Source organism: Zosterops lateralis (genome assembly GCF_965231275.1).
Source record: "Zosterops lateralis genome assembly, chromosome: 2".
NCBI lineage: Eukaryota > Metazoa > Chordata > Aves > Passeriformes > Zosteropidae > Zosterops > Zosterops lateralis.
The window spans coordinates 91348172-91364395 of record NC_139763.1 but is presented as its reverse complement, the minus strand read 5'-3'; the positions used below and the strand labels follow the sequence as shown (position 1 = coordinate 91364395).

At 36.1% G+C, this 16224-nt stretch overlaps 1 protein-coding gene across 1 annotated transcript in view; it reads left to right on the top strand.

The window, feature by feature from the left end:
- Positions 1 to 16224, top strand: part of STXBP5L (syntaxin binding protein 5L) — a gene marked incomplete at its 5' end in the record, with an annotated part of 177968 nt that overhangs the window by 15416 nt on the left and 146328 nt on the right. The window contains one exon of the mRNA XM_083854399.1: positions 609 to 706. Coding sequence (XP_083710525.1) covers positions 609 to 706 — 98 coding nt within the window. The remainder of the gene's footprint in view (positions 1 to 608; positions 707 to 16224) is intronic.

The following is a 16224-nucleotide window of genomic DNA, read 5'->3' as shown; positions in this document are numbered from 1 at the left end:
GTTAAGGTAACTTAAAATACTGAGACAATCTTCAAGGATGTGTTGTATCATGCGCAGTTTATTTATTCCCCAAAGTATCTAGGCAAAAAATTAGAATTAAAAGCATAGTATTATAAATAAAGATTAAGAAAGGGTGAGTGGTTCAGTTGCTTATTTTGAGAACATCTTCTCTGGCGTCTTTGTTTTTTAAATTGATATTAAGGTTTTTTACCTCATAGACTTGATTCAGTTTATTGGTTTATTGGGTCTTTTCTCGTGGACATATTTCATTTCTTTCTGTTGGAGCTGCTCTGTTGAGGCTGAGGTTGTTTCTGACAGTATTTTGAACGCATATTATGTGTCTTTTTTTTAAGTTTACAGTTCAGCTGCCCTGTATATTAAGGTTATCTTTCAGTATACCACTTCAGCAATATATACCAGTTCTATCATAACATACACTTCACAATCTACTTTATTCCAATAAAACCAGTTAAAATATTACTGAGTGAAAAGCATAACTAGAAATTCATGTGCACAGAATTCACCTCTGTATTAAAACACTGTATCAAACATTCACGCTGTTCTCTGTGGTTGCAGTTCAGTCACTTTGCTCTTTTGCTCTGTTTCAGACGGTTCGCCATGGCTTTCCTTACCTACCCACTGCCTTAGCTTTTGACCCAGTTCAGAAAATTCTGGCAATTGGAACAAGAACAGGAGCCATACGAATGTATCCTTTCTCATTCAGAATTTGCACCATTTCTATGTATTTGTAATACAGGGATGGGAATTACCCTCTGCAAGCACCCAGGTAAGGCTACAGTTGTTATGTTCTACTTCATTTTGCTTTATGAGACAGACTGGAAAATTATGTGCTGTTGAGGAATTAACCAGGTCCCTAAAGGGTCCAAAAGAACAATTTCTGATTGAATTTTTAGCATATGGTTTTGGTATATTTTGTTTAAGATGAAGCAGAATTGATCTTTTTCAGCGTGAAAAGTAAGAGTGGACAGCAAAGTGGTAATGAGCAAGTTGTGGATGTAGTGCTAGCAATAAATAAATTCATTGCTGCAATGCAGTTAGCCAGTGTTAGATTGCAGTTAGATGGTTATGTATGAAATTATTTAGACTCTTCCATGTGAATGGTGGGAAGTAAGTGATTTTAGGACAGAATTCATCTCTTCCCAGAGGAGAAGGTAAAGCACTGCAGAAATGCCCGTTTCTTTTTGTTGATTATAAAGATACTTCAGTGCCAGTAATTTATATGTTGTTTTTAATACAGCAGGATTTTTAAGCTAGAAATCTGTACAGAATTAATTTAATTAAAAGGTAATTAAAATTTGAAGACTTAAAGAAAAAATTAAGAATATTTAAATGTTAGGTGTTTCAAAATGTTTCTCTACATAATTTTCTTAGTTTGGCATGGTTCCAATGTTTTACACTCAGTGAAATGCATGTAAAGCAAGGGAAAAAAAGGAAAAATACTATTACAGGAAGGTTTAAAAGTTACAGAATACAGAACTAATAAACCAATGTTTTTTACAAACTTTTTGTTGCCAAATGAATTATGTGTTTAAAGTAGGGCACAATGCTGTATGAAATAACAATATAATATTTTCTGGTTATTTTGCTATCCTTGTTCTCAAGGTAACTATAAATGTAATGCACCCAAGGCAGGTTAAAAAGTAAAGAAAAATCTCCTTGTGGAAAACAAGCCTGTGCCTCATGTAACATTACTAGAACTTTGGCTCCTCCACTTTTGGGTACTCTTGGTATGAACAGTTGCATTTTCGTGAGCCTCAATTTCTGTCTGATCCAGAATTTCTGACAAGACTTAACTAAACCTCCACTTATCTGACCAACTTTGCTTTGATAGTTCTACTCTTTATTTCTTACCTGTGTGAAGTAGATTTGGGTATATTCTGTTCAAATGCAAAGAAGAAAGTGTGTGTGAATTTGTGCACTTCTGGGGAAGTGCAAGTCTAGTAGTCATGGTTTCTTCTTCTTTTTAGAGATGTGCAAGGTTAAAAATCTGGGGCTTTGTCCCTGGAAAATTCAATGGTATCTTCAGAGTGAGGGTTTTGGGAATTCCATGGTGGAAGGAGGAAGACTTTGCAAGAGATTGACTCCTGAGCCCACCCCTTGTTTCCATCTCAGCAATGTGGCTTTTCTAGGAGCAGTCCTGTCACTGGCTAGGCATCCTGTGTCTCTACAAGTCCCTTCTTTGAGGAAAATTCAGGTAGAGAGCCTGAATTAACACAGGTTCATGTAAAAGTAATTTAAAACTGCATGTCTCCAGGAGTTCCATGCCACAGGAATGGAACATGAACTGGAAAAACAGCTATATCCCTAAGCTTATATAAAATTCTCTATGTGTTTTCTATAAAAATAGATTATAAAGAGTTAGAAGAGGGGAAAATAATGTTTTTCAATGTGTCCTTCCTTTTAACACCTCTTCTCCTGTTTGCTAGCAAATTCCTACCTCATTAATGGAAAAAATTCTACCAGTTGTAGTATCTTAATCAAACAAGAGCATCAGGATTACCAGGGAATTTGATTTTTTTTGGAAGATAAGTCACAACATAAATGCTTCTCAGCTTAGTCACAGAGAGCCTGGTTTGCTTAATTGAACCCTGAGTTAATGGAAACTGTGCTTTGAAGACAGAGGGTGCCATAAAAAGAATTACTTATTTATTAATTTTAACTGAGGTTTCTCCACTTGACTCTAAGTTTTGCAGAACATATTACATAAAAAACCTACTTGTGGACTAATAAATTTGCAGTGAAACAGGCCCTAAGATTACCCTCAGAACACCACTCGTTTAAGCCAGTCTTGTTAAAGATGTTTGTAGTTGTTGAAATCAGGCAATAAAATTCAAGTCAAGATGTAACAGATTAATATCTGAAAGTACAATTCATAATGTGTTTTCCCTTTTGGTGAACTAAGGAAGATATAGATTTTAGTGGCTCTAAGTTTCCCACACTATCTTGTAAAAATACTTTTTAACAGAACTGCAGAATTTCATTCTGCTATGAGTATGTCACATAAGAAAAAGGGAATTCTTTCCATACATACGTTGTGTTTGGCTGGTGTTTCTAAACTGTACTGTGGATGAAGTGAAAGGACTGACTACTTGGCTGCCATCAGAGAAATTCACCCAATTATTTATTTGTTTGTTTACTGGTAGTGCCAAAGGTACCTGGTTTGGATTGGACTCTCTTGTTTAGGCAACACAAGAGGATGGGAAGGGGAACATATTCCTACACGGAACTGCTGAGGAAGCTGGGGATGATTCATCTTGAGTAAAGAAGATTGGGAGGGACCTTATCACTCTCTCAAGTACTTGAAAGGACAAAAGAAAATGGCCTTAGATTGTGCAGGGGAAGTTTAGATTGGATCTTAGGAAAAATTACTTAATTGAAAGGGTTGTCAAACCCTGGAACAGGCTGCTGTGGGAAGTGGTGGAGTCACCATCTCTGGAGGTGTTCAAAAGTCGTGCAGAGGTGGCACTTGGGGACATGGTTTAGTCATGGACTTTTTAGTGCTGGGTCAGTGGTTAGACTCCATGGTTTTGGAGGCCCTTTCCTCCAAGAAAAGCTAAATTATTTTATAAGATTATCTTATTTCTTTCTGTGGAACAGCCATAAACAAATCTTCGATTCCAGAGTTACTGTGCCAAGTGAAGGGGAAGGTAAAATCTAAACTCAAGATAGCTCTGTTGAACGTCATGGATTCTCAGCAGCTGATGTACACAGAAAGACTGTATTCCTGGGAGGTAAAACTGAGGCTGTTTGTGCACTCTAGAAAAAAGAAAATCCAGCAAAGAAAATAAATAGCTCTAATTAAATCATTGCTGGCAGAGTTCTGAGTAGGCATGGAATTTTACAGTTGCTGAAGGAAATGTGGTAAAGAATGTTTGACATCAGGTTGGATGTACTTTAAAAGAAAAGAGGAGAATGTAACTTGAGGTTTTGGTCTGAGAGAAGGGTGGCATAGAAGCTAAATATAAATTGTGACAGCTTTACTCTCCCTGGAACTGCTGTCTTTTAATCTAAACAAGGTTTCAGTAGTTCTTTATCCTTAAAATAAGCCGACTGTGTTCTCTGCTGTTTACTCTGTGTGATTTATTGGCAGATGGCGTGGGGGTAGCACAGACAAGATTATAAACCCGTAGTTCTGTTGTTTGAATTGGAGGAATCATTGATACATTTCATTTTTTATCTCATTGTACAATATATTTGAGATTTTTCTAGAGAACTTGAGCTATTTAGGAATATAAATTTCATTCAGAGTCAGTACTCCTAACATAACTTACTTTAAAAATTCCCCTGGAAATCAACATACAAATGTATATTTTTGTGTGTATAGATACCTGAATAGGTTATTACAGAAATAAATTTATTGTCAATCTACAAGAATAAAAAATTATTGTGAAAGATACCAAAAGAGTCAAATTTACCTGTATTACTAAATCTGACAGAACCAGAGTTTGGAGAATTTTTTATGCTAAGACTACCATGCATCTGGTTATGTGTGCATTCACCTATACATACATATATGTACATATTAGTTTTCTGCATACGTGCATAAATTTGGGTCCATTTGTTTCCCAAGCCTCTTCAATGCTTTTTAATTAAGCAGACTGACTATGTTACAGTTAAATGTACTGGACTTCCCTCACTTTCAATTCCTGTGTATCCAGGAGATAAAAATGGAATCTGGCATCTGCAAACAAATGTACTGAGAAAATATAGATTTGGAGATGCATGTAAAACTGGCATACAGGTGGATGACTCTGGCAGCATTTTAAGTGAAGCTGATGACTGCATTTATGAATACTATCTGAAAAAATGCTTTCTGGATGTCTGTTACAAGGGGTTTTCTGAGTATAATAAAAAAAACCCTCAACTTACTCTGTTAGTGAAATTATGACTACTGATGATAGTTAGCTGTTTCAAAGAAGTGATGTGTCTTAATTAGACCTTGTGTCAGCTTTAGAGCTTTCCCTACCTTTTTTGTTCCAAACTTTGTCACCAACAGAAGAGTTGATGTGCATAGGAAATAAACTACATGAATTTGCCCTCCTTTCCAGTCTGCTAATTATAATTTTTAGACAAATATCCATGACCTAAATTTGGCAAACATCCTTAAACCAGAGAAATTTGTAGTCATACTACACATTAAGTTAGTTATTTTGACTCTTTTTTTCTTTTGCTTTTATCTGCCAGATACTCTTGATGGTAAAAGGAATTGATACTTCTCCAAATAACTTAGGAAAGCTAGTATCTAGTAAAAGATAAACCAAAGTACCCAGACACATACATTGTGAGTATTTTAGTGTTGTGGAAGGACACCTACTTTTGTCTAGCTACAGGCACTCATTCAATTTAAATTCTTGATGACTTCTTGAAATTAGGTGCCTTTCTTGCACATATGTTGTTAATGGAGGGAGACCAGGGATGAAAGGGAACTGTGGAAGGTTGAATGCCCATTATGAGGTAGAAAGGCTACAATGACTCTGAATAATCGTCTCTGCATTGGGAATACCTAAGGAGAAGCTCCTGAAACCCAAGAGTTCCCCCTGTGAGGATCTTCCACTGCAGGGAACATGAGCCATGTGATGGGTGGTTCAGTAGGAAATCAGACAGACACAGTCACACACTGTTTCAGCCTAAACCTCAAGTAAAAAGGTGCAGGATAAAAGCACAATTTTTCCTGAGGTTCAAGAAATGGAGAGATGAACAAAACAGAGACTATGATCTCATTCAGGAGAGGGGGAGGGAAAGGTTTTCTTGAAGAAGTTCTCTTCCCTCATCCATGGTCAGCTCACTCCCTCTTTCCCTAACTGACCTAGTTTCACTCCAGTTCTTACAGTTCTTAGATTTCTATTCCTCACCCCTGACCTATCTTTTCTTAGTGGCATTAAGCAAGCAATATTCTTTCAATCTCCATCTTTCACCTGACCTGTGCAAAGCAGTTTCTGAATAACATATTTTTCTAAGGAAACTGTTCAAGTCAAGAACCAAGATGTTTCCCAGGTGCTTCAGACACTGAATTCAAAGCCACACAAGAGTACAAAAAGAAGAATTAAAAAAGAGCATCATAGGAGAAGCCAAGTTTGTCCAAAAGAATTTGTGGATCAAGAGCTATCAGAAAATGAATAGCTCAAGTAGGCAACTCTTAAAGGGCATTAAAGAATGTAAATGTGGCATCGATCTCTTCATCCAGAGAGAGCACAGGGAGGGGAAGTGACCCAGAAATTTTGTGTCTGCTCCTCTTCAGTGCTCTTATGAGGGAGATATTCTGGTGTTTTATCAACACTGTTTTAATCTTGTACACAAAACACATCACCCTGCAGGGCTCCATGAAGAAAATCAGGTCCATTTCAGCCAGACACAGCACACTTTTCAAAAATGCTGCAGTACTGTTTGAACAGTTGTGGTTTTGAGATGATAAGTGGAAATCCAGCAACTTTAACATGCTTTAATTGTAAAACTGATAATTTGAGCAGAAAAAGGATAGATCTTCTCTCTAATTACTGACAATAACTTTCCAGTAATCAGTCTCTGGGTTTTTTTTCATCTTATCGAATGAATAGTAGCATATATTTATGTGGTATAAAATAGATATACCATATATAGTACATTTATATGTTGATATTCAACATTAACCCTAAAAATTGTTAACAGATAGCATAAGAAAGTAATATTAGAATATGATTCTTTTGTACTATAGTTGATTTCTAGTTGGGATTTTTGTGTGGTTGCTCCAACAAAGACCCAGTCACTGAATACATTACATTTTAAGTAGCTACAACAAGTGCATTTTAAATGCTGTGACTGTTAGAGGGGTTTGACTTTCTGTTTTGTTATTTATTCTGTATTATTATTTTGTATTTTCTGCAATGCAGAATTGATAGCTCTGTGGCATATTTACGTATTTCAGTTGCTTCAGTAAATAAATAAGGATTGACTGAATTATGTGGTCTGATCTGAGACACACTGATTTCAAAAGCACCATGCTTTTATTGTGAGATGAATCACTATGAGATGTGTGCTAGAAGAATACATTTGAGTGCATGCATGCACATGAATGTCTTTAGCTAATATTGTCTTGGAAACCTATGATCAGAACAAACCAACTTAGGCTTTTAAAATGTTTACCTTAATATTTTTTTCCTAATTATTTGTAATACATAAGTTTACATTTACAAATAATTTCTCCATTTCAGGTGTGGATAGACGTGCCCCACTTCCCATTAGATTATAACAATAGGGCTTTCTTTTTCACAGCAGTTTTATTAATCTTAATCTGTAGATTTTGAGAAATTCCACTTTAAGTTAACTCCTTAGAACTAAGGAGAGGCTAATATAATACATCAATACTTTATCTGTTGAAGAACTAGATTTAAAATTTGTGATTTGGTTAAGGGAAGTGTCTTATATTCCTTCTGCAGACATCCTACATTCTATTTAGTAAATTATTTGCACAGTTTTAATACCAGTTCATTTTACCTAACTGGCAAAATTCATGGGAAGGGCATCATATTGAAACCCAAATATACAGTCTCTTATATATAAAAATTAAGTTAAAAGTTAATTTTGTCGCATGATAGAGCACTAATATGGTTCATAAATCTTCTCCATCAACCTCTGTTACAGGATTAAGATCTGGCAGACCATCTCAGACCAAGTGTAGCAGGTCAGACTGAACGTAAAATGCAGTAGAGGATGCCACTTCAAAGAGTTTGTGCTCATCCACTGACTTGTACTGTGGATGTACACAGCTGAGATGTGTGACTGTCAGTTCAATTTTCTTAGCAGATTGTTTAAACTTACACATCCTTTACACACAACATTTTTTCCTAACAGACTATATATACCTGTGAGGTATTTTTCACCTTAAAGTGTGGCACTTTATAGGAAAAGCAAGTGCATCCCAGTGTTTATAGGATAATGATTTAGTCACATAATTTAAAGGAGGAATCTTGCATTGCAGTCTGTCCTCAAGGACAGATTATAAATTTTACTTGGAACAGTGACTAGATGCAATAGTTATAACATGTGAAGTTCTTATTTTTTGTAGATCATGTTATCTTAGCAAGACAGATGGAATATCTATTTCATAATAGCTTCGTGTGTTTGTTTCTCGGAAGTTGTTCATAAAATATTAGTTTATACTGGAAGATCAAATGGTACCCAGTAGATTTGGTGATTTCAAAGTAGCACTTAAATTCAGAGCTGCCCGTCTGCATCCATAGCTCTTGTCTTTGATAAATTCATTTATTTTGTATAAACAGATCACTGGATAGCATACACAGGTTATAGGGACTGGAATCTAAGTTCCCATCTTAGGTTTGAGATCTCCCCATCCTAGGTGAAAACCTGCTAGTCATGATTTCTTGTTCCATCTCTCTTAATTGAGTGTTCCCTTCTTTTTCAAACTCCCACATCCTGCTCTCCTGAACCGAATGAGTTAAGAGTTGCTGCAGTTCCAAGTAGGGTGCTTAATTTAAGCAGAATAACCGTTCCTTTTTTGCTCCCCATTATTTTGAGACACAAAAAATGTTGCACTGTTAATGGAGAAGCTTTTTCATGCTTTATCAGTACACCTTTTCATTCATACAATAAGGTGTCTGGTGGATGGAGGCACCTGCAGATTTAGAACTGGTCACGTGGATTTATTTGAGTGAAAAGTTCTCATCTTCAGCAAGAGCCAAGACTTGGCTTTTCAAGTCCTTTGGCCTTCAATAAAAAGAGCTTTTAACTTGATTCCTGCTGTTCGAAGCTGTAAAATAGTGAAGTATCTACCAGTGTCAAGAAGTCATTACATTTAATAAATGTAATGCATGGTTTTAAAATTCTTTTAACATTAAGAATACCATGTTTATATTTTCCAGAACAATAGACAGAGGAAATCCTTAAATACATTGACAACAGAGTGATGAGCTCTGTTAAAAGCATCTGTGAATTACCAGGTGTGTTTTAATTATGCCTCCACAGTGTGTGGTTTGTATAAAGTGAATGAATAACCATTCTTGAGCATGTATTTCTCAATAAAAATAAAATTTTGTATAAAAATAGACCTTAAATTAGTTAAAAGATAACTTACCTAAATTAACATCATCATCCAGACCATAAGCTTTTCAAGCTGTCAACTTCCTGAAGTAGAATGTCCCAGCTAATAAGAAAATAAAACTAGAAAGTCCAGTCTTTTCTGAAATGAGAAAAGAAGCAAATTCTCCTGTGAAAATCATCCCTACGAATGTCTTCTCCTATGCTCCTGAATTTTGTAGCTTAGGATCTCTCTGACATTGCAACTCTCAAATGAAAGGAAATACTAATGAAAAACTAGTTCATTTTATAGGTTCCCTCAGTTTTAATTGATAGATCACTATTTTGGACTTGAAAGTACAAGAATCACTTCATTAGGCTGACAGTTTTACTAAAGCAAAGAAGCCTTCTGTTTTTAAAGAGTAAATTAAATCACTGGGAGATCAATAAATGCAATAAGAAAACAGTCTAATTTTCATGGCTGCTGAACAACTTAAAGATGAGAGATTTTCCAGCTGTTAAAAAAAAAAAAAAAAAGGAAGTTTAACTCTTTTAAAAGGAATTTATATAATGCTACATATTCCTAGGAGTAGACTAAATCTTCTGCTGCAAGAGAGGACGGAAAAACACAGAGTCCTTACTAGTATCTTTAGAGGAATGGTTCTCTGTTGACTTGAAATTCATTAGTTAATGTAATTCTGAGCAAGCAAGTAGAATGTTGTACCTCACTTGTCAATTTTAGCTAACCACTGCCAGGGCTTCCCTATTCTAGCTAACCATAACCCTTTTTAGGGCTTCACAGGAAAGATGCTAAGAGAGATTATATTATTACTTCTATATTCATACCCTAACCAAAGGAACTCAAACATGGAGTCCTTAGAAATATGATACAATGAGGTCTGTATGTTCAGTTCATTTTTCATTAATCCTGCATCAGTTTTGTCCTCACAGTTCTCCAGCTTTGCTATTGTCAGGATTCCTCACCAACCTCATGCTTTGGGGCCTGACAAGGACGAGCTGTGTCAGGGTCTTTGTCTACTTTGCCAAACTGTGAGCTTTAGAGAAAGGAAGAAGCACAGACATTACACTTAGAGGAAATGAGGATGAAAGAATGAAATACTGCTTTTTTGAACTACTCCATTTCTCTGTTGTTGCTTTCCTGTCTCGTCTCCTGTGAGACTGATGTTATATCATGAGGAGAAAAAGAAAATTTTAGTGGTTTCATGAAACAGTCTAGCTGGTTGCCTGCTCCCAAAGTACAGCAATCAAAGTGTCTGCTCTGTTTCCTCTGGCATGTTTCAAACTGGCTACAGGGACTGAAAGATCTTCTGTTCTCCCAAGAGGGGCATCAGGTACAGCTAAATTTGTTCATTTGGTGGCAAAAGCCACCAAAGCTGCTGCTGCTGAATAGTTTGAAGATTTCTTCTACTTCCATAGTTTAGAAAAGGATCCTGAATGCTGGCAACCAAAATATCCAGCAATTTCTGCTAATGTGGTGCAGTTTCTAACAAGACAGGTAAAATTTGTGAATGGTGGAGATGGTCAGAAAGAATGTTCACAATCTGTGTGCTTGGTGTTATCTTTGCTATCCAGAAACAAAACTTCCGGTGGGGCCTAATGGTTGTCTGGCTGCTGGTTTGTCTCTAAGCACCACCAGATGAGGCTCCTGCTATTGACCTGTATAGCCAGGTCTCTGAGTTTGCAAAGATAAGGCACCAGTAGTTAGGTAGAGTTCTGTTATCTGTCCTTGCTCCTGGTATTTCTCATATTTAGAACATCACTTGTGTGGTCATCAGCTCCTAGTTTTACAAAGTTTGTGCATTGACAAAAAACAGGCAATGACAGACTGTTACCTTTTGTTTTGGAGCTTCATCTTGGGATAAATATTTTGCACTTCTGGACTCTGATATGATGTTGGCATAAGGATTTTAATTAAGACAGAATGGAATACAAATCAAGGTTTCATATGTAACTTTAACCCTTCCAGGTGATCGTATTTCTGAAATCTTGAAATGTAAAGAATTTACATTCTTTAGCACTCTTTTATCACTTCAGTGTGATCATATAGTAAATAATTCTTCAAGATTTGGGTCAGTTTTGCAATTGTGTCAGAATCACAACCTATTTTCTTGTAAATATATTGAAATGTATTTTAAATCAGTGCTAATACTGAGTTAATAATTACATAAAATCAGTTGAATTTCAGAAAAAAAACACGGATTGTATAAAGTATCTAAAAATCAGAATTAGAAATAGCCAAATCTATTAAAACTACCAGTTTATTTGCCTTTTAATTAGCAAATAACTAAAAAATCATCCTGCTTGTTAGAGATACCTTTAGAATCCAAGTTTCAATTCAGTATTTCTCATTTTTCTTTCTCTTCTTCTTCCTTAGTGGGGATTGAAAAGAGCTAATACTGTCTATACTGTTCCAGAAACGTTTATAAGGGAAAGCCTGTCAGTATTCTGTGAGGCTGTGAGTGGCTTTTATGAATGAAGTTAAGCCTGTTATGAGAGACATAGCAGATCAAGTTAAATCTGCTTGTGTTGCTGCTTATGAAATAGTTAAGCATCTTGGAGAAGAGCAAAAATGCTCCCCCAAACTAGATGGTTTGAGAATTTAATAGAAAGTATTTTCAAACTGCCTGAAAAATCAGCAGAAGCTTTTGGGAGGAGCAGACTCGTGCAAGCATCTTTCATTAAAAAAAAAAAAAAAAAAAAAAAAAAAAAAAAAAAAGAAAAGCAATTTCTCACCAATTTTCTGAAATGCATATTTAGAAAACTTCTTGTTCATCAACCAACTACAAGACCAATGACAAAATTAGCAACTGTTATTTAAGTGTGGACTCTTTTTTTTAGTTCTAGTCGATTTATGGTTATATAATCGTAGTATGTCTGCCCTGGAGCCCTGTTGTCACTGTTCATTGCAGTCATTCTTCAGTCTTGATTCTGGAAGTTTAGGCAGGGTATTTTTATCAACAGAATCTTGTAAAGCTATCTTTTAAAGAGAAATTGAGCTGTGAATCTTCCATGTCAGTTTGAAGCTTGTAAGCATATAGGATCTCTCATGGGGCTTTTTTATTGCCACAATTCTGTTCATCAAAACTCCGTATAGATCTGGTTGTAGAGATTCACACATCTCTTCCTAGTATTCCTGCTGTAAGTTTAGATTCTCCTGATGTGCATAAGCAAGTAAACTGACTTTTTCTTCTAGTGGAAATTATATTGAATTTGTCAATTTTGCATACAGCCATCATTTTGCTCTTTCATCAAGTTATTTTGGTCTGTTTCAAAATTCTTCCTAAGCTTGCTAAACCAAGTGGATTTGTCACATTTAACTCTTTAGGTCTTTAACAGATTAAGAAATACAGCAAACCTTATCAGAAGTATACTGGGATATTGTGACTTTTCCATAAATGCCATTGCTTTTGGTGACACTGTCTTCAGAATGTCAAAATCACTACTGAAAGTGGACTGTACTCCCTTATCTCCCATCCATTTTTTAAATGCTCTTCAATTACTGGAAGATCCTACTGAAAATTTTTGAAGCCCATTAGAATTTGTTTTTTTTATTGGCAGTTAGTCATACCCTTTTTTTCCTACCATAATTGTTAACCAATGAAGTTATTTCCTCTTGTTCTGTATCTTCAGTTAGCTTGTTTTCTGTTTAAGGAGATTTTCTGCAGCCTTTTGACAACTGAGGAAGTTTTTTTCCTATTTCATGACTTTTTAGAGGGCCAAGAAGTACCAAGAGATCAATATCATATGCATATTTTGAGAGGAATTATTGTTAGCTTTTAGAAAATACTCTTTAGACTACTCTTTATTTTTATATTCCTATTTTAATTTAAAGGTGTTTGCAAGATTCCAGTGTAATATTTACTGTCTTGTAATTTTCTGGACGATCTCAAGTCTCTCTTAGATGTGTTATTATCTACACAGTTTGGGGGTGGGCATTGCTGGCATCCATTCTGCTTCATTCCTGTGCTTCTTCCAAAGCACGACAGAAATATTGTTTGGACCTACTAGTAGTTTACTTGGGACTTTAGCTGCTGGTTTCTGAATCTGCATTTCTAATACCTGCATCTTTAGTAATCTTACTTAACAGACATACACACACACACAAATAAGGAGTGTGCATAAAGGAACCTTTGCCAATATACTCTGTTAAAAGCTGAATCAAAGAAATAATTATTTTTTTAATATTCTTGTTTGATTGCTTCCTGTAGCCCTGGGTAACCTAAGAGTTTAATCAGGTTTTGTTGTAGTTATTATTGTTTTGTAAGCTTGCCATTTCCAATGTGATCCAAACATTTCACATTTGTGTTTTTTTTACTTTTATCTCTCTTAATACTCTGGACAATACTGTAAATCTAGAGCAACTCTTCTGAGCTGAATGTGGTTATTCCAGATAGATGTTGTATTTTCCACCTCCACATAGCCTGGCAGCACTTTCCCTCAGGTTTTATTCTCCTTATTAAAATAAAATAAAATGTTTGAGCAAGAACATATATTTGCTTTTTATGATAATGGGCAAGGAGTTGTGCTAAAAACTGGTTTTACATGAAGAAGTTTGGTTTGTTAGCCCAGCTACTGTTCTTTTAAAATCTCCATTGCAAAAACTTTCTTCTACCTTTCTTGGGAAAAATGAGATCCATGTCGGTTCCATCATATTTAATGAGTAACATAGTCTTTACTTGAAGTGCATTTAGGCTTCAGAGTTTAGTTTCTTAGTTTTGCAAGAAGATCCCTCTTATTAGCCAATGCCTATGGGTGTAATGCCAAGCAAAGTGCAGGTAATTATATAGTGGATCTCAATCAATTTCTGTAAAAAGGAAATTTAAACACTCTTGGGAAGCATTTAATATGAAGGAAGATAGAATTCATTTAGTTTTAGTATTTCCATTTTACATTTGCATGTTTGAACTGATCTGCAAATAGAACAGTTCTAGATCAGTATTTTAAGAGCCATACCAATATGTATTAAAACTACAGAAAGTGACACTATAGAATGGTGACAAAGCAGTATTTCTTAGGGAGGACTCTAATCACCAAGTATCAAAATTATTAAAATGGATATTGATAGAGCTATCCCAGCTTTACTTTTCCAGTGAGGAAACTGAAGCACTGAAACAATTTAACCCAGTCTTTAATATGAGACGCTTGAAGGGCATAGGTGCTTTGATTTTCAGGCTGGCACATCAACCACAAGCTGATCAATTCAATGGCATTTAGCCTGAAAGTTTGTGTGCATGTTTCTGATGGTGCTCTTACATGTTGTCTTCTAGGTCATAAGGAATTCAGGGTTGATTTCCTTACCCTTTCACATTGTGGTGCTGTAATAGCAACCTAACAACATGATGTGTTAAGAATGAGTTAACCACATTCCTTGTCTTATTTTCCCCATATAGTTTACTGTTGCTGTGGCTTGATCAATAAGTTTTAGATTGCCTGTTATACTCTTTGAATGGCATATATAAAATGCATGGAAATTGTTCTCACAGTCAGGTTTTGAGCACTGTGATGCATACTCAGGCATTTGTTAAATGTGTTGCCACATGGAATAAATAGATTCAGTGTGCACGTTCTTCAAATATAAGAAAAAGTAAAAATTTCATCACCCAAATGCGTGTCTCTGTGTGTTATTTTAGTTCCTATCTGAAGTGAGGAAAAATGAAACAGTATACACACAAAAAGAAAAGAAGATACTTTTGGCAGCTGCATACTTCCAGATTGCATTTGTATTTTAGGGGAGGGAACTGGGAAAATGCTGTGTCATGTGGCCACCTGTCAGGAAAATTACCACCTGTCTCCGGTCTTGATTTTAGTCCTTCATAAAATTAACACAACAGATAAACAGTGATATCCCTGTAAGTGAAACCAGTTGATGGATTGATCTACTTAACAGGGTTACAAACTATTTATTACCCAGGTAATAGAAGGCTGAATAAATTATTTGCACTGTGTATCAGAATATCCAAATCTCAAGCAGATAGAAGTGGCTCTTGAAACCTATGTGTCTGTTAGGTTTTAGGTTCTGTAAGGCTGCATATTAAAACCCTCTGTTTACATTTTTCTTCCATCTCACCAACGCTCCTTTAATTTTAGTCACAGTGGCAAAATGTTAATCATTATTGCCTAGGAATTCAAACAACCACCAACTATATCATCCGTATTGTAGAATTCCATTGTTGGTTTCTCTTACCACCTTTCTCACAAAGAGGGGTCGGAAAGCTTCCAGGTTCTCCTTTGTCTCTTCTTCCCTGTTTTCTTTCTCTGAAGGATGAGGCAGGGTTGACTATTGAACATTCACTGAAACAATGAGTGCATACATGAAGACATCAAATTGCTACTACTGCCATAGCCAGTCCTCAAGCTACTTGGTGTGAATCACATCTTAAAGGAAAACTTTATATAGGCAAGTACAATTCCTTTTCCTTGTCTCCAACTGTGTTTTGTTACTAATTTCAATCACTTGGGCAACCTCCCCTGCTACTAAATTGTAAAGCTACCAGGTACTCTATGTCTTGCACCTGGAAATACTTTTGTTCTGCTGCACTCCTGTGTTCTACAAACTTGGGGAAACCAGGTCTTCACAGGTATGCTTGTCATAGATCCTGAACTGGAAGCCTACTGTTGTCCATCTGGCTATTCCACTGAGATCTTATCAAGAGATGATAACCAGGAGAGAGGGAAGCTGAAACATCACAGCTTAGGGAGTGGACACAGTCTTTTCAAAATCTTCTTCTGTGGAATACTGTCCTGCTATTGCAGAAAACTCTAATATTTAGTTCCAGCATCTTCAGACTACTTAGTCTTCATGTACAGTGGTATTTCTGCTGTTTCAGAAATCTGCAGCCATTTTTCTGCATTCTCTCAGTATCAGCAGATACCCACACTAAAGCTGTCTTAGCAAACCCAGGAGTCCTTCACTCCAACCTGCCTTGCACTCCTGTGCATGTTACTATGCCTCTGCACGTTTCTCAGGTCTGGCATTTGCCTTTCCTTCTACAGTGTCTCACAGCCTCTCAGCACACTCAGCAAATCTTACCCCTTTTGTTCATCTGTAAGGACTGCCAGGTTTTGCAGAGCTCTGGTCTCCTGTTGCTGTTGTTTGCTGAATGATATATTGACCATATACACTGATATTTGTAGCTGAACACAGCTTACAACTTTCTTCTCCTGCTTGCAGTT